General features: G+C 41.1%; 1 protein-coding gene and 1 long non-coding RNA gene across 3 annotated transcripts in view; both read right to left on the bottom strand.

Moving 5' to 3' along the window:
* Positions 1 to 619: 619 nt before the first annotated feature.
* LOC117511910 lies at positions 620 to 1195 on the bottom strand. Of its 2 annotated transcripts, none has more exons than XR_004561125.1 (2): positions 1022 to 1195; positions 620 to 984 (listed from the first exon to the last, which is right to left on the bottom strand). It is a non-coding gene; the product is annotated as an uncharacterized LOC117511910 (long non-coding RNA). The 2 variants fall into 2 exon arrangements; XR_004561126.1 differs by having other exon boundaries at positions 1028 to 1193.
* A 5879-nt stretch (positions 1196 to 7074) lies between these two features.
* The window catches only part of fgd1 (FYVE, RhoGEF and PH domain containing 1), a 36408-nt gene continuing 20694 nt past the window's right edge, over positions 7075 to 22788 (bottom strand). Inside the window, exons 10-18 of the mRNA XM_034171838.1 lie at positions 21114 to 21260; positions 18663 to 18755; positions 17633 to 17712; positions 17522 to 17552; positions 11730 to 11831; positions 11237 to 11365; positions 8586 to 8744; positions 7798 to 7944; positions 7075 to 7638 (exon numbers count right to left, since the gene is read on the bottom strand). Of these exons, the coding sequence (XP_034027729.1) occupies positions 7363 to 7638; positions 7798 to 7944; positions 8586 to 8744; positions 11237 to 11365; positions 11730 to 11831; positions 17522 to 17552; positions 17633 to 17712; positions 18663 to 18755; positions 21114 to 21260 (1164 nt within the window). The 3' untranslated portion in view covers positions 7075 to 7362. The remainder of the gene's footprint in view (positions 7639 to 7797; positions 7945 to 8585; positions 8745 to 11236; positions 11366 to 11729; positions 11832 to 17521; positions 17553 to 17632; positions 17713 to 18662; positions 18756 to 21113; positions 21261 to 22788) is intronic.

The following is a 22788-nucleotide window of genomic DNA, read 5'->3' as shown; positions in this document are numbered from 1 at the left end:
CAAAGTGAAAAAATTGTCACTTTCCCTCACTGCAGGTTATCTGCTTTACACGTTTTGTCTTGTGTGTTTAATAGACACAGAAGCAAGAAGTAAAAAGTTTACATAGACCATGTGTTAGTGCTACGTGCAGTACTGCAGTAACTCTAAAGTCATGTTGTTGTGGATAATTTGAGTTCTTGTGACTAAACATCAAACGTGTGAAAAATGCAACATCGGTCAAAATGTCCAGATTTATTTATTTCTAACATTAAAATGTGAATGTTTTAAACATTTTCTTTATTTTACTGATGTGAATCATTTATTAAAGTGACGTTTCTTCAAAACGTCAGTTTTCAGCTGCGTTCATGACAACGGCGTTACTTCGTTTTTATTCTCCTATTTATTCTCGTCCTCGAGATTAATGATTGGACACAGAGGCAAAAAAAAACAAAACAAAAAAACCTTGGTCCATCTTCCCATCTGACACAGATTAATGCATTCTGATCTCACCCAGGAAGCACGGCACCTGCGTGGGTCTGAACCACCGCTGATTCTGATTGGCTCTGGCTGTGTGGAGGTTGACCTTTAACCCTTACAGGAGGGTTACAGGAGAATAAATTATATTTACAAAACGTTTTTCTTCTTGCATCAAGCAAACATCAAACACAACCCGGAATCATAAACACGGAGAAATATCCAAGAACGGGTCATTACGGGTTTCAGCTGCTCCCAGATATCAACAGCAGAACAACAGCAAGATTCAGAAAATTCTCTTTTTCCACCATCAAAACATTTTTTAAAGGCATTTATAGAGACAAAGAGAAAATAAAAAACACTGAAATCATGAGCTGAGATCGGCTCCGTCTAATCACTGGAATGTTTTCCAGCAGGACATCAGGAAGAAGGAACTTCCTGTTTCTGGAATCCGGTCTGGGTTCTGGTTCCAAATCTTTAGGTGAAAATTTTTACCTCCAAAAACTCATCATGAGCTTGAAGCATCACATCCTGCAGAGGACAGGAAATTTACCATGTACGCCTGGACCAGGACCAGGACCAGGACCAGGACCAGGACCAGGACCAGTTCTGGTCCTCTGCTGGAGGTCACAGCCCCAAAATAACCTCCAGGTTAGGTTCATGTTCTCGTTTAACCTCAAAACTTTATGGACAAACTTTAACTGGATTTAGTGTAAAGGGCAGGATTTGGATTTTGGAATGACTGGTTTAGAGTTAATCCATATTTTGTGACACACACACACACACACACACACTGGACTCATGTTTCAGGTTCCAGGGAAGCGATACCTGTGTTCTGTCACTTCCTGTCAGCAGATTGTGATCTGTTCCAAATCTGACACATTCTAATCTAATATTATATTTTAATCTCTAAATTATGACAGTGTAATTTTGAAAATGTAACATTTTATTCTCAAAATTATGGCACTTAAATATATAAATTATATCATTTTAATCTTGAAATAACATTTTAATCTCTAAATTATAGCATTTTATATCAAAATTATGCCATTTTCTTAAATCTCTACATGATGTCACTTTTCAGTATCTCAATGCTGATATGTCACCAACTGGTTTCCATGTTATTTATGTTTTGTCAAAATCATGCTGCCATTAATGTTGTATGGCTGGGGGGGCCTGGCTGCCTTTTTGTTTCTGTCTTTTGTTTTTCCTTCCAGGTGGCTTGCATTTGGGACTGAGTGGCTGTGTTGCTGAGGTTATCAGGACCTCACCCTGATCACCTGCGGCTCATCAGGACTCACAGCTGTGGTGCATCTATATGGATTGGAACATGGTGGCATTTAAGACTGGAGTATACAGTGTGTATTTGCCAGAGACTCGACCTTGTGACCAGACGGGTGAGATCGTCGTCTCGGGAGCCATCTCATCATCAGTGGATGCAGAGAACGTCCAGGGTTTGATGCACGGTCTGTGAAAGAGGAGGGGGTGAGGTCTCACGCTCGTCAGCACACTTCCTGAGGTACGTTAGATTTTGTGACTAACGTTTATACAGTCAGTAAATGTGGTGTCCCTCACACCTTATTATATTGAGCTGTACGTTAGTCATGTATCGGCTTCCACTGCAGTGGAGTTTTGTGAACTGGATGTTCCATGCCTGCAGGTTGGGAAGCTGATTAGTAATTAAGCCAGGAAGTGTTTGCTGTTTATGTACACCTTTGAGTGGTCTCTCTGTGTGTAGAGTGTGGACTCACATAATGGTTCCTTCTTTCACAGACTCGGTTTGTTGCGGCCACCTGGGGGGTGTCGGCGGGGTCCTTGGGTCCGAACGGCTTCTGGCTCCGGACCGTTAGCGCTGCTGGGAGCGCACCGTATCACCACCACGCCAGACCGCACACTCTTTTGTTGTTTTGTATCACATCACTGTTATGTATTAAATTCAGTTAGCCTTTGTACCGTGCTCTGCTTATTTCATACTGGGTCCTTCAAACGCTGGTCGGTTCTCCGAGCTGCATCCGACACATAACAATTAAAACGTCCATATGTTTACATCCCCGGTCACTTTAAACGTGCCACATGTCGTTACGGCACTGCGGCAGGTTTCTCTTACAGGCTCGCCGACTAGTTCACCTCTGACATTTTAATTTTTTTAATAGAGATATTTTTCTGGAACAAGAATCATCAGGAGAGGACACGCCGCCACCCCCCCACCCCGCGCCCCCACAAATCACTAATACAAGGGGTCAGGGGACCATCCAACTACACACTTATTCCAAATATGAAGGAAATTACTCAAGCGGTTTTTGAGATGTTGCGTTAACAAGTGAAAACGGACGGACAGACAGATGGAAATGCTGATCGCTATATCTCCCACATTTCCTACCGGGAGGGATAACGATTGAACTCAACGAATAATTCGACATTTTTAGCAGTTGAAGGTTTAAACACTGAGGTTTGGACACTTTTGACTGTTCCATCATTTTCAAAAAATTGCAGCAAAGTAAATTGATGAATATCGCTCTAAATGAAGCCAAAATGTGTTTTTCCAAACCTTAAAATTCCATAACATTGTGTTTTTGCATTTTGTAATTTATTCCAACATAAATTGTTGATGATATTAAATGTCTATAAACGTCCTCCTCAGACGGTCGCAGGATCGATGTCAGCTCAGCGGACGACCTCTGAGGCTTTACACTGCCAACGGAAAAACGGTCTAAACAGTGGCTGCTTCAGGTTGTTGTGCTTTGAGGATTCTCTGTGTGTTTTTTAATCTCCCCAATCCATTAAATAAAAATATTTCTCATAAAGCAATTGTTAAAACTGATTATAGCACTCAAGAGGGCTGATTGCTAACAACATTTAAATATGTTCCCGCTTGTAAAAACAATAAAGACGTACGTAACCGTTAGGGGGTGATTCTAAGACTACGGGCACTTATTATGTCCTTTGATCATATTGTATGAAAAACAGAAAAAAGGGGAAATTTCACACTTTTATAGTTATCTTTACAATGAAAGTGTGTTAAGAAATTTGTTCTAGTAGTCTATGATGACTTTTTCACCTTTTTTCAGCATCATTATATGCAAATATTGCCGTTTTGTGCTTGTCCCACACCCAGACTTTTGATCTTCAATGATAAAAATGAATGGTAAAGAAACGTTTTTTTCTAATGTTTTAAAATATCTCAATAAAATATCAGTAAAATAATCAAAACATAATTGGGGTATTCAATGTCATACAACTGTTGTGATTTTTTTAAACAAAATGTAGTTGTCCCACACTATTGCCGTAATTTCCACCACAACACTGTAATGTCCCTTTAAACAGTTTGTATGAAAGATTGTTTGGGTAGTTTCTATGGAGATAAACAGTGACATCAGAGCACAAGCATATAGCGCCAAATCACAACAAACAGTTGCCCCAAGGCGGTTTATATTGTAAGGCAATGGTGTGGTGGAAATTACATTTACAAGGCCAATAGTGCCCGTAGTTAAAGAATCACCCTAGGACGGTTGGCAGAGGCGTGAACTCAGAGTACCGTTTGCTTTTTTAATGCATTAATCTTTTTATAATTGATTCTTACTTTGGGTTATGTGACAATATTGCAATAAAAAAAGCAAATCATAGTTTATTGGAGTCCAAAATAAAATGTCTAAAAATTACTTTTGTTCCAAAGCAAAATATGTTAAAATTCCCGTGTTTTTAGCATAGGGGTTTTTTTTAAGTAAAATATAAAGAGAAATGCAACAAATCTTCATATTTCAGAATCTGTAACCAGTTCAAATACTCATCAGTTCTGGTAAACATTAGAATTTGCTTTTCCTAATTGTCTTAAACAATTAAGGCCATTAATTATTTGGCTATTTAAATGTATTATTTCAGCTTAATACTATGTGAGCTCAAGATGGCGTTTATGTTTTCTTTTGTTCATTATTAATCTTTTATACAGAAACAACAACAAAAAATACCGTGTAATGAGAATTTTTGGAGGTAAAAATGAGAACATGCGCCACAAAACCCCGCAGTACCACAGTTTATCAGCAGAGGGCAACGTGGCTTCAAGAAAAAAAAGTTCATTGATCGAAGCAGAGGCTCCTGGGAAACGTAGTTCATCAACCATATTGTGATTTGATTGGCAGCTTTGGAAACAAATCTTCCGGTGAAAGTTGAAGCAGGGTCCAGATCAAAGTGAGAAATTTAAATGTTTCTGAAGTACTTTTCAGCAAGACGAGTGTCTTCTTTTTTCACAGAGTAAAAACTGCACAAAGTGTTTTCAGGATCAGCGCTCACAGAAAGGAGACCTGTGAGGCACCAATGAGGACGGAGGCAGAAGAACCGCTTCCTCAAACTCCGCATAGATGCAGCTGCATTTTCATCAAGGTCAAATGTCGTGTTCTCTGGTGGTTTTGTTTTTTTATGACTTGTGTGTGTGTCTATGATGTCATCCTTTCATTGGACAGTTTATCGCTTTGAAAGTTTTCATACCCTCAACATGGAATTTCTTGAACACCGAAACCAATCAGCTAAGTCAATGTTCGATATCATCACGTTGCCAAAGGACAGAGGAGGGTGGAGCTTATGTGATGACTGTTCTGCCTGCAAAAAAATCATTTCAACATTTTATGACAGAATTCTTCAGATTCAACTTTTTTATAAAATACTAAAGGGATTCTGAACTTGTGATCTTTCTAAGTGTAACAGTCTAAGATGTACCGGCGCCCCCAGAACACACCCAGACTGAGCTGGGGGAGCATAGCTGGTGCTGGATTTTGGACTGAACCCGGGTGCTACATCCTAGCCCAGGACATGCCCCAGAGTAAAATCCAGCCTAGTTTATGACTCTGGGCAGTTTTATGCTGGAGTGAGACACGTATTTTTAGCTGTTTCTTGAGTTTTTTAAATTACTTTTTACCTTGTGTGTGCTTTTATATGTGTTCATGTACCGGGCCGGCTTATGTGTGTTGTGTGTGTTATGTGTGTGTTGTCTGTTTGTCATGAGGCCGGTCAAGGTTTGCTCAGCCCTGCTCATGACCTAAGGCAGGGATGTACATCTGGAGCTGGTCCCCGGGTGCCAAAAAGGCGACCTCTGCTCCTAACTGGCAATTAAGATGGGTAAAATGCAGTAAACACATTTCATTGTGCAGGGAACATGTTCCTATGTGCATATGACAATAAAATTCTTTTGAATCCTTTGAATCCTTGACTTTTCTTAGTTAAATTAGCTACCTGCTAATTATCCGTGTTGGATAACGCTAATCCAAGCAAAAGTCATTTTGTAGCCAAGAACTCAATCTGAATTGTTTGCTATTGTATACACACTTATTCATTTGACACTAATTATCAGTAAAAGTCGTGTCTGCTTAAAGTCCTTCACCACACGGGAGAAACATAGGTCATATTCCTTCAACAGTCAATGTTTAAACTTCGTAATAATCAATAAATGATCAGACATCAGCAGTGATTAATGTTCGGTTGCTTCCGTGTAATTTGTTTTTTAATGTTTATGTTAAATTCATAACTGCATGAAAGCTGCTGACTGTAATCATGTGATAATTAACTGCACTGGTCAAATCCTCTATGTGTTAAAAATGTAAGAATTTATGTGTTAAAAAAAGCATTTCTGGGCTCTGGAAATATACACTAATTTAGGTCAATCAAATACAATTTGAGCAACTGTGTAACTCCTCCCACTTCGTTAGGGTTAGCTTGGACGCGTATCTTGTGTTTGAATGCCAGCTGATTAATTTATTTGTTTCAATTTTTGTTAAAGTCAGACATTTGTGATGTTTATAAATAAACTAAATTAATTTCAGTGTAATCATGAGAAAACAAATTTCGGATTTATCCACTTTTTTGACTCACAGATTAGCATATATGAGCATTTAACAGCTGATGCTGGTGAACGTCATTAATAAAATTCTGCCCAATCAACGCTAGCTTGATGCGAGTGTGTCTTTATAACGTAAACTCATGAGTGACTACACAAATTTGTTTATGGAGCAGTTTCTTCTCAGAGTTGGATTTCATTTAACTTTATTTAACTGATTTTATTTAACTGTATTATTCAACACACCTCGCGAATGCACATTTTGTTTTGGTTTTTAGGACGGTTTGCTACCGTCACCTCTAATGTTAGCATCATCGTAACATCTTCTGACTGGGCATCGAAAACTCAACGTGAAACTATTATAATTATTCAAGCAAATATTTTGCCTGAATGAAAAAAAAAATCATATAATTTGTGCAAATCGTGTAAAATTTATCTCGTGCTGGTGTCCAGCTGCCACTCACTGGCTAAGCCACGCCCACTTTCTCATCCTCATTATATTGTGCAAAAATATCTTGTGTTTATACCAACAAACATGACGATGAGCTAATGTGTGTTTCAATGTGTTGCTCACGTCAACCAAAAGCTCCACCCACTCCTGTGCACGACAAAGCAGGTGAAGTGAAAACGATTCGGTTTCGGCATCGTAATTTGAAATTGTTCACAATGAATGAGTTCAGGAACCAAAGAAAAGGTTCGGTTTCAGAAGGTCTGACTACAAATTAGGGCTCAATCTGTTATTGGCAAATCAGCGATGATAATCAGCCATGATTCGCTGATAATTATGCGACCCCCCCACTGCAAATTCCCGTAAACATTATCTGGTTGACTTTATAGCACCTTTGTTTCAAAAACACTGAAGAGAACCGGGTCTGAAACCGGACCTTTCAGGCGGGAAATCGTTAAAAGACGTGTCGTGTTTTATGTCTGCGAGAAATCATGCAGGGAACAAAAAACTGTAACCACACTGTGTGTGTGTGTGTGTGTGTGTGCACGCGTGTCGACCTGTTTACGTCAGTGACTGCGTTTGTTTTTGTTACGGTCCAATAAGGAGCTTTCAACATTTAAAAACACCACCATCAGAATCATGTGTCGTCCCCCTCTGCAACAGCCGCTAGCTCCTCCCCCTCCTCCAACAGGCTCTCCACTATAGGCCGGTGGGACTGGAGCTCCTCCCCCCTCCCTGCCCGTGACAGAACCTCCATCCAGCGGCGCTGTAGCTCCTCCCCATCTGCGCTGAAGTAGAGCGTCAGGTGGCTTTGGGAGATTTTGAAGGCGTGGCGTCGCTCCAGGCGGTCGCACGTCTCAGGAAGTGAAACCTCAAAGCCGATCAGCGGCACACTGCGCTGTGCTTTCACATCCTGGTGGGAAAAAAAAAAACCAAATGGCTCAGGTGGAAGACAGGGCAGTCCATTACACGAAAGGATGGTGGGTTGATTCCTAGCCTGAATCTTTGCGGCGAGCGAACGTTTCAGTGCATGCGGGTGTTGTGTGTTTTGGCGTGAATATTTGCGTTGTACCTGCGGAGCTCCGTAGACGTACAGAACCAGCGGCTCGTTTTCCGGGATGACAAACCAGGCCTTCTGCCAGCCCCGCCCCCCTCCTTTCTCCATGTGGTGAAGAAAACTACAAATCACGCTGTTCTCCGCTGCCAAGGAGGCCTGTTTCTATGGCAACAGGAAAGCGAAGGTGAGAGTGAGAATCAGTCTGCTGCATCCCTCAAAACCAAGAAATACAGAAATACATTAAAGATGTCTGTTTGTTATTTTCAGTCCTTTGTACTTTCTGTAGTACCTTACAGTAATACTGTGCTCCTGTGGTACTTTTACAAATTCTTAACATTTTATAAATACTACAGTAAAATCAGATATGTTGTAGAGCAGGATGTGGAAAACACGAAAATATGAATGGGGTTTGGTGAAAATGAGTTGCAATTAAAGACAAATTAATAAAATAAAAATGTTCACCAAGACCCAAAATACTCCAACTAGAAATACTACAAATCCGTTTATTTGTATTGCAGTACTCCTAATAAACCATGGGCACCATGGGTCCTGCTAAAACTTCAGGTTTTTCTGTACAAATAATTACTAAAACACAATTACATAAATCAATAAATTGTCCTCAATGATATGTAAATTTATGGAAAGAAGCTGAACCAGATTATCTACTGTCCAGGTGCTTCAGATGCTATATTGTACATAACTGTTGTGGAGTTACTTTGCAATGTTGCAGTTTACTTTGCTTCTAGTGACAAACAAAACAACAAAATTATCAGCGGACACTGTCACAGTGATGTCACACTCACCTCCAGGATGGAGCGTCTCCTCTGGCTGCTGCTGGTCAACAGGGCGGAAGACGGAGACACTCCCACCAGCGCGGCGTAGCAGTCGATACAAACCCGATTGGTCCGATTGTTGTCATATGACAGACGAGCACGAAACTCTGAACATTTCCCACAAACCACCTGGATTCAAAATGGAGAATCAGTCAATCAACGGCCCTGCACCTGAACTCACTTCCTCCTGATGACATCACAGATATTTACTTTTTGAGTGCATCATATTTGGGAAAACTTGTTCTTTTATTCTTAAACACACTGAAACATGAACTCAAACATGCACGTACGTTAGGATGCTTTGCAGACTTCATGTGATTACAGGAATCATAACTTTGATTGCATTGTGGTTTAAATGATTTTAAAACTGAGGGCAGCAGCAGCGTGGAAGTTATTTCCTCCGTAAACGTTCAAGGAAACCGCTGCAATTTTTGTATTTTTGAGCTAAACTCAAATTCTTAAAACTGGTCTCTCGTTGCTGATATTTGACACCTACGCATGTAGAAATTAACTGATACGAATCGGTATCGAGATACAAACGTGCACGATGTGCGTGTATCGATTCATTCAGTGTGCATCGATTCAACTGATGGGTGAAATCGTGATGCATCGCTCGCTGCCTGCTTGCATCAATTTTTTCTGAGGCACATTGAACACACCATCACTGCTCCGCATTGTGTTTTGAACACGGATGGAAGCCTGAAAGCACATTTCTAGCACAACAAAGATGGAGGTCTGCGAAAACAACAGCAAGCAGTCGGAATAGATTTTTGACACACCTAAAACACTTAAATCAGGCATTTGGAGATACTTTGGCTTTTTTAGATGGGAAACTTGACAAGACACAGGTCATTTATAAAGAATGCCGTGTTACTAAACGATATCAACACGGCCGCAGATTGTAAACCGAGCTCCAGCAAAACTAGTAAGAAAGTATCTCAAATTACTTTTGCCATGGCGGTACTCTGTCAATGAGTGACTCACTTTAAGTCACTCACTGAGAGTGACATTGTCGTACTGTTTACTGTTGAAACGGGTTCCAAATATGAGGGAACTGATTCCTGTTCCTTAATGTTGAAGCTGGTAAATTTGATACTTATAAGGAGTAAAACAAATCCTCTGCCTCTATTAGAATCAGAAGAAGAAGAAGAACACCACAGTATCATGCAGAATTGCAGCTTCTTATTTTCTAGTTAAATTTTTGGTATAATTTATTTGCATCATGTTAAATAGCATCGTATCGCACCAACTCGCATCATATCGCATTGTGAGGAACTGAATCGGCATCAAATACATATCAAATGCCATCGCCGTGGGAACAGAGGTATATCATCTCGTCAGTATCGTCATGTATCACACTATATGTATCATATCACTGGTAGTGTATCAAGATGTGTATTGAATCGGTGTCAGTGATGAGATTCACATGCCTATTGACACCCGATTTTGTACATTTTTGGCACAAAAATAAGTAAAATAAATAATCAAACTGAATTTGGGCCTAAAAATGGGTGTAATCTATGGTACAAATAGTGCTGTAGAACACTGTAAGCAATTGAGAAAGTCTTGTGCCAGTTTTTGGAACTGGCACATCATGATCCACAAAACATGAATCATTGGATGTGATTTGTGCAGTAATATGCACCTTTTACTTTAACTGTATACGTAGAAGGCTTTGGTTTTTATTTCATTTCTACATCTTGAAATAAATCTTTGCTCCTTGAACAATGATTTGGCTGCTCAGTTATTTTTTATGCCAGACTACAGTTAAAGACTAAAATTAAAATACAATGCAGATTATTTTCTATTTTGGAGCAGAGTGATTTCAGTGACCGGAGGGGGAAATGATGGTGCAGTTGCTGATTAGCACAGACCCAAGAGGTGAACAATGGCTCTGTAAAGTGCACTCTGCTACAAATTCATAAAATCTTAATTATCAGCACTGAAACTGGAAAACAGTTTTTCCTCCTTTCAGTTGCTCCTGGATTTGGCACAGGGTTTGCACCAGACGCCTTTCCTGACACGACTCCAGCTCTACATGAAGAAACCTGTTCACTGCTCATGGCGTTCTGACGTGGTTTCCCGGGTCGGTACTAATCAGAGCTGAGCGTGGCTCAGGTCTGATGCAGGTCAGGTCAGGTGCACTCACACATCTGCAGTTAACACTAAAAACAACAGTTCCAGTTTAAAATTCTGAGAACAACATGCCGGAGCTAAAACTAGAACAGCAAAAGGCATCAAAACCCCGGGTTCAGAGTGTGTCGCTCCACAGCAATCACATCCACCACTGCCCCCCCCCCAAAAAAATAATGATAATAACACTTGTAGTTCAAATGTACAAATGCAGTTCAAATAAAGTAGTGATTAAACTACAGCAAAAACTGTTTGAAACCAGCGAGTTCCAGTTTGAGTCACACAGATTGGACTCAGTTAAAATAAGCTGGAAAAACTTTTTTTTTAATTTACATTTCCACTGAAATAAATCCTTCAAAAACCGGTGAACTGAAAAAAAAGGTGTCACTGCTGAAAACACAGACATGATGCAGTGTGGAGATCTCTGGCTTTGGCTGACAGCAAAGCATTATGGGACGTAAAGTTAATGGTTGCAATAATGAACGTACGTGTCCGCAGGCTTTGCAGTGGTGCCGCCTCTTGGTGATGGAGTTGAACGGTTCCTGACACTTCATGCACAGAGTCACTTCCTTCTCTCTGATGGGCGTGGGCGCTCGTTTGCCCAGCTCCACGCAGCTCTGACAATGAGATGGGAACATCAATTTGAAAATGCGGTCCTCCTGACATGGGGCGTTCTGACTGGTTGGTGACGGCAAACAAAAGAACTGGTCTGCAGTCAGGTCACGTGACCATTCAGTCTGACAGCAACAATTCGGAACACAAAATACTACATTTGCTTTATTTTTTTAATCAAATTCAATGTCATTAAATTTAAAAGTAGAAAACATCAAAATTCAAAGTACAAACAGAGAACTGATCAGCAGGGCTGAGGGTCTGTGGACCTGTTACAGCATTTATTGATTTTTACAATGGTAATCTTTTGTGCTGCAGTACCACGCTTAGCCACCGGGGCAAACAGGCAGGATATGAGCTCCTTGTTACCGGGGAGTGAGGCGGTGTGGACTCATCATCTCGGAGCGAACAGTTCAGATATCTGAAGCTCTCCATCGTCTGCTCGTGTCTCTGGATGGTCGCCTGGATGGCCTGACAATAAAACAAACACACAAACAGTCAATTTGTGGCTTTAAAATGTAGGCTAAAATTATTTTTGTAACATTATCACTATATTAAGCTTCGGATTCACGTGATTAGTTCAAAGGTGGTCAGAAATTTGACAACCCAACAATAAATTAAATTTGACAATTTTCTGGACATGGTGCATTTTATTTTAATCATTTATTTTGTCATTTTTATTACTTTTCAAAACTTCCATCTTCAACCGCTTTCCGTGTTCACGTCGCAGGGGCAACAGCTCCAGCAGGGGGCCTCAGACTTCCCTTTCCCGGATTTAAAACTTCATTATTTTATTTATTTATTACTTTTTTGCCTTTCAAACCTGCCTTTTTTGTTTGTTTGTTTACGGGTTTAATCAGTTTGCGTGCATGTGGGGGGCAAGACAAAACAGCCTGTCGTCAAACTACATGAGGATACTAGAGGACTAGTTCAGCAGCTTGTGACTGACTAATGCCCCGCTGTACACTCAACCAATCAAATCACGAGGATGGAAAATTCTGAGATTTGAACGCAAAGAGAGCTAAACAGTTTCAAGAAGCAAAAATGGAAAGTTTTGTGTGATATTTTTGATGACACTTTATCTGCAGCACGAGTGGTGACACGTCATCACTACATCTACAAACTTGTAGCTCCGCCCCTTCTGCCAACCAGCACGGACAAAATATATGTTGCAATAGGGCAGCGCAGTCTCGTTTGAATCCCTGCGTAATATTGCGGGATTTGACCACTTTCAAGGACAGCCGGGACAAACACTGCAACACTTTTTTTTTTTTACTTTTATTAAAACAACTCCTTGACAGATAGTCACACACTCACAAAGACAAAATTACACTTGCCATTTGTTATTATAGACATGGTAAAAAAGAAAAAAGAAAAAGAGAAATAGCATAAAAAAAGAAAGAAAATAAATAGGCATCAGTGCACTCTAAATTCCCAAAATCTCAAAGTAGGTGATTACAGATGACCATTTCCTTAAGTATGCCTCTCTCTTAAGTCTTAGTATTGAAGTGATGTCTTCCATACAGTTCACGGATCTCAGTCTTTGAGTCCATTGTTCCAGTGTCGGTGGAAATGGTTTGAGTGAGTTAATGGTGATGATGTTATGTGCTATTAACGCAAGCACTCAGCATGTATGTTTTGTCCTTATCCAAAACACCAGGTATTGTACCAAGCAACATAACCAGTGAAATATTAACTGGTGTATTAAGATCCAAAATCTTTTTTATTTCTTTAGTCACCTGTTCCCAATAAACAGTTAGCATTGGACACTCCCAAAAAATGTGCGAAAAATCACCAATTTGTCCACACTTTCGCCAGCAGAGGGCACTGGTGTTGTTGTTATAGCTGGCCAAAACAGTAGGTGTCTTAAAAAATCTAAGTCTTAATTTCCAGCTAAACTCTCTCCAATTTGGACTGCTTAAACATTTGTGCCAATCCTCCCATGATTTCTCCCAGTCTATGTCCTCTATTACAGTGTTAACTTCCAATTCCCATTTATCAAGTAGTTTATGAAGCAGTTGTGAAAAGTGGACTTTTTTTGGATCCCAGTGGAGAAGGGAATACGAGGCGAATGGGAGACGTCATGTTGGTAAGTGTTAGCCTACACAACTAACAAGGGTAGTTATGTTCTCTCACCTGCACGACCGCCTCAACACGTTTGATGCTCCGGATCATCAACAAACTGCAACACATGTCCACTTTCCACTGCGGTGTCATTTTTATGAGAACAGTGATAAGCTACTAAAGAAACATTTTATGTTAACCTGCTAATGCTATAAGATAAATAAGTTGTGTGTTAATTATTATATGTTACTAGATATGTAGTAGAATACATATATATTCTGTGCACAAAGTTAGATACAGTGAGGAAAATAAGTATTTGAACGCCCTGCGGTTTTGCAAGTTCCCCCACTTAGAAATCATGGAGAGGTCTGAAATTTTCATCTTAGGTGGATGTCTACTGTGAGAGACATACGTAATCTAAAAAACAAAAAACAATCTGGAAATCACAATGTATGATTTTTTAATAATTTATTTGTATGTTACTGCTGCAAATAAGTATTTGAACACCTACCAACCAGCAAGAATTCTGGCTCACACAGACCTGTTAATTTTTCTTTAAGAAGCCCTCTTATTCTGCACTCTTTACCTGTATTAATTGCACCTGTTTGAACTTGTTACCTGTATAAAAGACACCTGTTCACACACTCAATCAATCACACTCCAACCTGTACACCATAGCCAAGACCAAAGAGCTGTCTAAGGACACCAGGGACAAAACTGTAGACCTGCACAAGGCTGGGATGGACTACAGGACAACAGGCAAGCAGCTTGGTAGAAGATAACAACTGTTATGATTATTTATTAGAAAGTGGAAGAAACACAAGATGACTGTCAATCTCCCTCGGTCTGGGATTCCATGCAAGATCTCACTTTGTGGGGTAAGGATGATTCTGAGAAAGCTCAGAACTACACAGGAGGACCTGGTCAATGACCTGAAGAGAGATGGGACCACAGTCACAAAGATTACATTAGTAACACATGATGCTGTCATGGTTTAAAATCCTGCAGGGCAGCAAGGTCCCCCTGCTCAAGCCAGCACATGTCCAGGCCCATTTGAAGTTCACCAGTGACCATCTGGATGATCCAGAGGAGGCATGGGAGAAGGTCATGTGGTCAGATGAGACCAGAATAGAGCTTTTTGGAATCAACTCCACTTACCATGTTTAGAGGATGAGAACATCCCCAAGAAAACCATCCCAACCATGAAGCATGGGGGTGGAAACATCATACTCTGGGGGTGCTCTTCTGCAAAGGGGACAGGAAGACTGCACAGTATTGAAGGGAGGATGGATGGGGTCATGTATTGCGAGATTTTGTCAAACAACCTCCTTCCCTCAGTAAGAGCATTGAAGATGGGTCATGGCTGGGTCTTCCAGCATGACAATGACCCCAAACACACAGCCAGGGCAACTAAGGAGGAACTCCGTAAGAAGCATTTCAAGGTCCTAGAAGTCTCCAGACCTGAACTCAATAGAAAATCTTTGGAGGGAGCTGAAACTCCAAACCTGAAAGATTTGGAGAAGATCTGTATGGAGGAGTGGACCAAAATCCCTGCTGCAGTGTGTGCAAACCTGGTGAAAAACTACAGGAAACATTTGACCTCTGTAAATGCAAACAAAGGCTACTGTACCAAATATTAACATTGATTTTCACAGGTGTTCAAATACTTATTTGCAGCAGTAACATACAAATAAATTATTAAAAAATAATCATACATTGTGATTTTTTTTTTAGATTATGTCTCTCACAGTGGACATGCACCTAAGATAAAAAATTTCAGACCTCTCCATGATTTCTAAGTGGGAGAACTTGCAAAATCGCAGGGTGTTCAAATACTTATTTTACTCACTGTAAATTACCCATACTTATATATTTTCTGCACACACATTAGGTAATAGCTTTTAGTGAACACACACTTGACATATTCAAATGAAGGGTGTAATAGTATTTAATAAACATAGACATGTTATGTTCATGTAATGCATGCAAAAATACAACTGGATTAAGATGACTTTAATGTGCATTTTAGACAATATTTTGCATTATAGACAAAGTTTTGTATGTTGTAAGGGTGTAATTTGAGTAAAGCATTAAATTCTGATATTGGATTAAACAATGGATTAACACGAAAGGGTAAATAGCTACAACCCCAATTCCAATGAAGTTGGGACATTGTGTGAAATGTAAATAAAACAGAATACAATGATTTGCAAATCCTCTTCAACCTATATTCAATTAAATACACCACAAAGACAAGATATTTAATGTTCAAACTGTTAAACTTTATTGTTTTTGTGCAAATATTTGCTCATTTTGAAATGGATGCCTGCAACGCATTTCAAAAAAGCTGGGACAGTGGCAACAAAAGACTGGGAAAGTTGATGAATGCTCAAAGAACACCTGTTTGGAACATTACACAGGTGAACAGGTTAATTGGAAACAGGTGAGTGTCATGATTGGGTATAAAAGGAGCATCTCGAAAATGCTCAGCCGTTCACAAGCAAAGAAGCGTGAGGATCACCACTTTGTGCGAACAACTGCGCGAAAAAATAGTCCAACAGTTTAAGAACAATGTTTCTCAACGTTCAATTGCAAGGAATTTAGGGATTCCATCATCTACAGTCCATAATATAATCGTATGATTCAGAGAATCTGGAGAACTTTCTACACGTATGCGGCAAGGCCGAAAACCAACATTGAATGCCCGTGACCTTTGATCCCTCAGGCGGCACTGCATTAAAAACTGACATCATTGTGTAAAGGAGCTTACCGTGTGGGCTCAGGAACTCTTCAGAAAACCATTGTCACTACATCTACAAGTATAAGTTAAAACTCTACCATGCAAAGCGAAAGCCAAACATCAACATCATCAAGAAACGACGTCGCCTTCTCTGGGCCTGAGCTCATTTGAAATGGACAGACGCAAAGTGAAAAAGTGTGCTGTGGTCTGATGAGTCCACATTTCAAATTGTTTTAGGAAATCATGGACGTTGTGTCGCCTGGACAAAAGAGGAAAAAGACCATCCAGATTGTTGCCAGCGCAAAGTTCAAAAGCCAGCATCTGTGATGGTATGGGGGTGTATTAGTGCCCATGGCATAGGCAACTTACAACAATAAAGTTCATCAGTTTGAACATTAAATATCTTGTCTTTGTGGTGTATTCAATTGAATATAGGTTGAAGAGGATTTGCAGATCATTGTATTCTGTTTTTACATACATTTTATGCAACGTCCCAACTTCATTGGGACATCATGAAACCCCAATTCCAATGAATTGGGGTTTCATGATTCAGGGCCTGGTGAGGCAGACACAAAGGCTCTGACCTGGTGTCACTTGCTTGTTGACCGAGAGTGATCCCACTGACTTGGTGAATTCCAAGAAATGAGCTTATTTGCATCTCTGCATAATGAAGTCATAAACAACTGGTCTGATTGGTGTAAAAATTGCTGAGTTGAAAGGACCACCTAGTTTTGAGTGGAAACAGCCATACCTGAAAATGTATAAAAACGCATGTCTGTGATGCGCTCCGGGGTTTTTTCCTAAAGACTGTGAAGCCTCTCCTTTGCCAGCAAATAAACTGCTGTTTTGATACGACAGGACCCTCTCCGACTCTCTGGTTATTTTTCCAAGGTGAAGGTCTGAACGACTGATCATTGTTACAAAATTCAGACAGTTTGTCTGGAAACAAGAACGCTGACCAGCTACATTTTCCATAACACCACTACATTCTCACTTTTTCTTTGCATTTTCACTTTGTTTGCCATGTAATTCGCGCAAAAACTCAGAGAAAGTGCCGTGTTTCTGATGGGGACAGACGCGGGCTGTCTGTCCCCGGATGTAGGATTATTGTGTCCTATTCTATCCCTTTAGCGCCGCCCTCAAACGAGATTGCACTGCCCAATTCATGGTCTGTCTGTTACCAAACGTGTCACTTGCCGCAAACCGCCTTTCAACAACCAAACAATCTGAAACACTGCAGCTGTAAAAAACAAACAAACAAACAAACAAAACCCATTCTGTATTGATTTTATGTGCACTGCCCCCCGGTGGCAGGATGAGTTAGAACATTCGTGTTCAACAAGGATGGTTTTTGTACCTGTATCCAGTCTTTCTTCTCTTCCTCAGTCCTACAATAACAATGTGAAAAAGAAACGTAATGAGAAAATAATTTGGCATTTCACATCTGTCTGTCTGTCTGTGGTTGTACCTTGCCTGCAGCTCCAGGGAACGCTGTTTTCCTGACACCAGGAATGTTCGGGGAACGGCGACGCTGCTCGTCTCCTTCAGCTGGAAGACCATCAGGGAGACAGACAGTCAGACAGAATAAGAACTCCAACTTAATACTCCAACAAAAATAATAATGATTATTACAGGGATTTTTTTTTTTTTAGCCACCTTTTAGAAATGTTTCATACTGAAGGTTTCAAGTTAAACTTCATCAAACTCAAGCAATGCTGAGACTGAAGAGAACAATCCTCCTCTTGGAATCAATTATACTTCTGAGACTTGCCCTCCGAGCCGGTCTGCCCGTGCTGGAGGTCTTGATGCCGACTTTTTGGATGCCTTGTCCTTGTCCTCGGCCAGCTTGGAAGAATAATTGAATAACTGAATTGAATGGTTTGTGTCTGTGTGTTTGATGCACACTGAGATCTGCTCGCAATTTTTTTTCAATTCCAATGTGGTTTTTCTACTGCAAATGGCAATAAACTGAAACTGAAATTGAATAAGCCAAGTCCATTTCATTTTTACCTATCTTTTAGCACTGTTTACTTCTGTCACACTAACTTTATGCATATGACGGTCTGGACTCGCAATGCTCAAATGCAGTTTTCCAGTCACCACAGCACGACACATACACACACACACACACACACACACGTTAGGCTACACTACGGCTACACGTACTAGCATGCAAAAATCTTCAGAAACAGCCCCGTTACTACCGAAGCATCATCATCTTCCCTCGGCCAGGTAGCGTATTAACGTCTGTGATCCCAACACACTGTGTCACAAAAGTGCGCTAAAGATCATACGAGGCTGCGTCCAACGTACTTGGCTGTGGCTTGAAAATAAGTTTGAGTCTTTAAGAAATGGGCCTCGGAAACTACGAAAGACTTTCTATAGTACTCTACTTTGGCCTCGGAGATCCATGACTTGGACTCGTCTTAATGATTGATGTAAATTAAGTCAAAAACATATTTAGTGACTTGAGCGCTGATATCAATCACATGTCTCACCTCCATCCCGTCCACATCAATGCGAGCTCTGACCCCAAACTTCTGACCGATCAGACGCAGCTTTGGGACACAGTACAGCAGCCTGTCGTTGAACTGGACACAGAGAGACATCAAGCATTATGGCTTCCATCGTTCCATCAGTTAAATCCTCAAGCTGCTGATCCAGATCACAGTCCAACACTAAACCAGGAATGCCATCAACACCCCCCAATTCAGCTGATTTGATTTATATCACAAGATGCAAGGTGCATTCAAAAAGTATCCAATCTTTGGATGTGAAATATCCCATTTTAAGATTTCAGAGCTGGGGTCTGAATCCTAATCCGCTCTGAAGTAGTCTCCTTGGGACTGCACACACATCTCCCAGCGGTTCTGCCATTGTTGGAAGCATTTCTGGAAGTCCTCATTTGAAATAGTGTCCACCTGGGCAGTCACGTCTTCTCGTGACTCAAATGGAGTCCCTTTTAGTGTTGTTTTGATCTTGGGGAACAGCCAAAAATCAGAGAGAGCCATGTCAGCAGAGTAGGGAGCCTGATAAATCACAGGAGTGTTGTGTCTGTTGAGGAAAGTCTGAATCAGCTGAGCAGAATGGGTGGGTGCATTGCCATGATGGAGCTGCCAATGTTTTGCCACCCACAGATTTGGTCATTTGTGCCACAACATCACAAAGGCAACGTAGGACCTCCTGATAATGCTCTCTATTGTTTTGGCCTTCTGATGCATACTCATGATGCTCCACCACACTAGAGTCAAAGCAAGTGGTCAACACGACTTTGACTTTGCTGTAGACCTGCCATGCTTTCTGTGGCCTCGGTGATGTTGGATGTTTCCATGGCGATGACTGAGATTTGGTTTCCAGGTCGTACCCGTAAACCCACGTCTCATCACTAGCAATGACAGTGTTCAGGAAATCGAGGTCACTGTTTGTGCATTCCAGTATCTCCCGCTAGACTTCCTGACACAGTTGCTTCTGCTCCACCATTAGCAGCTTTGTCACAAATTTCGCAGACACGATCCACATGAACGGAATCCCCTTGGACAAAATGAAATGTACCGAACCTGTGCTCATCCGCACCTTGTCCACAAGTTCTTGGATGGTGTCATGACGGTCAGCAATGACCAAAGTCTGGATTCTGTCAATCACCTGATGATTTCTGTTTGTGAATGTCCTCCCAGAGTGTGCTTGACTCTCTGCTGATGAGCACCCATTTCAGAAGCGGATATATCACTCTTTTTTTTTGTGTTATGCTCATGACATCATCACCAAACGCCTGCTGAATCTTGTGAACAGTTTCCGTTTGGGCATCACCAAGCTTTTGGTAAAATCTGACGCAATACCTTTGCCCAAGTGGTTCTGTCATGTTATTGCTGACATGATAACTGAGAATCCGGCGGGCGTTCAGTGCACGTGTTCACTCTCAGGCTGAATGCTGCCAACTGATGCACTTTGCAAGCGGGGAAAAAAGTCACGCATGCGCAAGAAGGTTCCCGATACCTCGCCACTAAACCACAACTAACACTCTTCACTTGTGGGATAAAATAAGATGGGATACTTTTTGAATACACCTAGTACATCGCCCCGAGGCGCTGCACGGGGTCAGGTAAACCTTACCAACCGCTCCTTCTGTGCACGAGAATCTGATCTGTGCAAATACAAGGTGTCCCCCAAAAAAGTGCCACAAAAATAAAGCCATAGAAAATTTATAGACTTGTGGATCCTGAAATTTGTCACATGTCATCTTGATGCATATCTCAGGGAATTTTATCTCTGGTGTTCATTTCTAATTTCAGTTTGTAAGAGTTTTGGCATTCACAGGATGTGCTCAGTGTGCACTTGGCTCCTGTGGTTCGGCCAGATCTCTCTTTGTTAACAGTTCTATCAGTTTGAAATGTCTTTCCAATCCTCCATATCGTCTTTCTGTCTGGAGCTTCTCTAACTGCAAAGTGACTTTGATGTTGTTGTTGGTTTTGCACCATCGACTTGGTCTCAAAGTAGAATTCCACCAGTTTCCCTTTGTGCTGGATTGGATCAGCCTCAAACTACTACATCAGAAGAAATTCCTCGCATATATCTTGATGTCTAAAAAACAAACAAACAAAAAACAAACAGAATTCAGATTAACTGTTTCAGAATTAGAGTCAAATTATTTTGTGACACTTTTTTTGGGACGTCCTGTACATGTTCTTATACCAACAAATACAACAATGCGCTAACGTGTTTCAATGTGTCGCTAACATCAACTTTTACACCAACCAGAGGCTCCACCCACTCCTGTGCACTACAAAGCAGGTTCAGCATCGTAATGTGGAACCGTTCTGGACATTTCAACCAACAATGTGCAGGAGAATCCGATTATTGATCTGAATCTGATTATCAATCTGAATCCGATTATCAATGTGAATCTGATTATAATTTTCTCACAGAAAGCAAACCAGGAAGACGCAAAGTACCAGGATGAGGTATCGGTCCTGTGTGGTGCCATTTTTATTGGAGAGTTTGAGGATGTTTCCTTCCTTAATTAGCTCATTAGTTGGGTTAACAATGTCTTCTTCTCCTCCCAACAACTCGTACACCTTCAGCAACTTTCTCATTCTCTCCTGAGAGAGAGAGACAGAGAGAGACAGAGAGAGAGAATGACTGATAAATCTCTTGTCTGATTATTATACAGTTATATGCTGTCCAGCCCTTTAGGGCCAGTTGTTATAGTTGTTGACATTTTTCTGTTCCCATGCTCTGAGCCTTTTGCATTTTTTAGTCATGTCATGTATCATAGTCTTGCTTAGGTTATGTTTTGTTTCATGTTCATGTCAGGTTTCCATGCTCAGCTTATTATTGGTTTCATTTATTCTCCTTGTATCTTTTCTTCACCACATATTTAGTTTTGCTTTATTGTTTATTGTTTGCTTTCACTCTTGGTCCCTCAGGTTGCTTCAGTCTTAGTTTAATTATGTTTATCATATTTTTCTATTATGCTTTAGTCACCGGGTTTGGTTATTATTGATGTTCAAGTGTTTCTTATCTGATTATGTTCCGTTTGTCACTTATTGCTTATCAGTTAGTTGCTTTTATTTATTGCACTATTTTGTAGTCTGTGGTTTTGTCGTTCTGTTCGTTTATGTAGTTGTTGTGTGGGCCGCCAGAAGAGGAGGTACTGCTGGCCCACCACCAGAGGGCGCCCTGCCTGAAGTGCGGGCTTCAGGCACGAGAGGGCGCTGCCACCACGGACACAGCCGGGGGTGACAGCTGTCACTCATTATCTCTTGACAGCTGTCACCCATCTACTCTACAGCATCTCACTCCATAAAGACCAGACGTCATCTCCACCTCGTTGCCGAGATATCGTACTTCTATGGAGGTAACTTTCTCTGCCTGTATTAATTGATTCCAAGAGCTATTGTTTTGCAGCTGTCAACCAGAGGACCGGCGTGGGTCGCGACTGTTTCGTCCTACGTCCGTCAAATAAGTGGTTACACAGACGCTGCACGAGTGTGTATTGGAGGTGGAGGTGGCATTCCCACCGTTGTTGTTACGGGGTGTACACACACCCACACTTGACTGTCTTTGTTCTTCGCCAGCAGTACCAGATCCGACAGTCGGGGACGGTGATCACCTGGGAATTTGGGACTTGGCGGCTCCAGTATTCACCAGGTTCGGTGGCGGCAGAAATCGTGTGGTTCCGGCTCTTCTCAGGACAGACGTCTTCTATCCTCGAGCCTGCCCACACGTCACCTTTGTGGATTGACTGTTATCAGATTCTGAGATTGTCTGTGTATTCGTTGTGCACCTTCACAACATTAAATTGTTACTTTTTGGCTCATCTATTGACCGTTCATTTGCGCCTCCTGTTGTGGGTCCGTGTCACTACACTTTCACAACAGTAGTCTTAGTTTATGTAGTCACGCTCTGTCAGGTCTTGCTAATATATTATTCTGTTTTAGCTCTGCTCATAGTTTGCTGTTTCCTTCACGCCCATCTGAGTATGTTCCAATCTCCACATCACTTGTCATTTTATTGATTTGTATACATTTAGCACCAGCCATTGTGTCTTTGTCTCACGCTTTGATTCTGTCTGCTTTGTATTTTCATTCACTCCCGCTCTTGCACCTGCTCACGTGTCTTTGTCTC

The sequence above is a fragment of the Thalassophryne amazonica genome, chromosome 6 (genome assembly GCF_902500255.1).
Source record: "Thalassophryne amazonica chromosome 6, fThaAma1.1, whole genome shotgun sequence".
NCBI lineage: Eukaryota > Metazoa > Chordata > Actinopteri > Batrachoidiformes > Batrachoididae > Thalassophryne > Thalassophryne amazonica.
The sequence above is the reverse complement of the archived record's forward strand: the minus strand, read 5'-3'. Positions and strand labels throughout refer to the sequence as shown.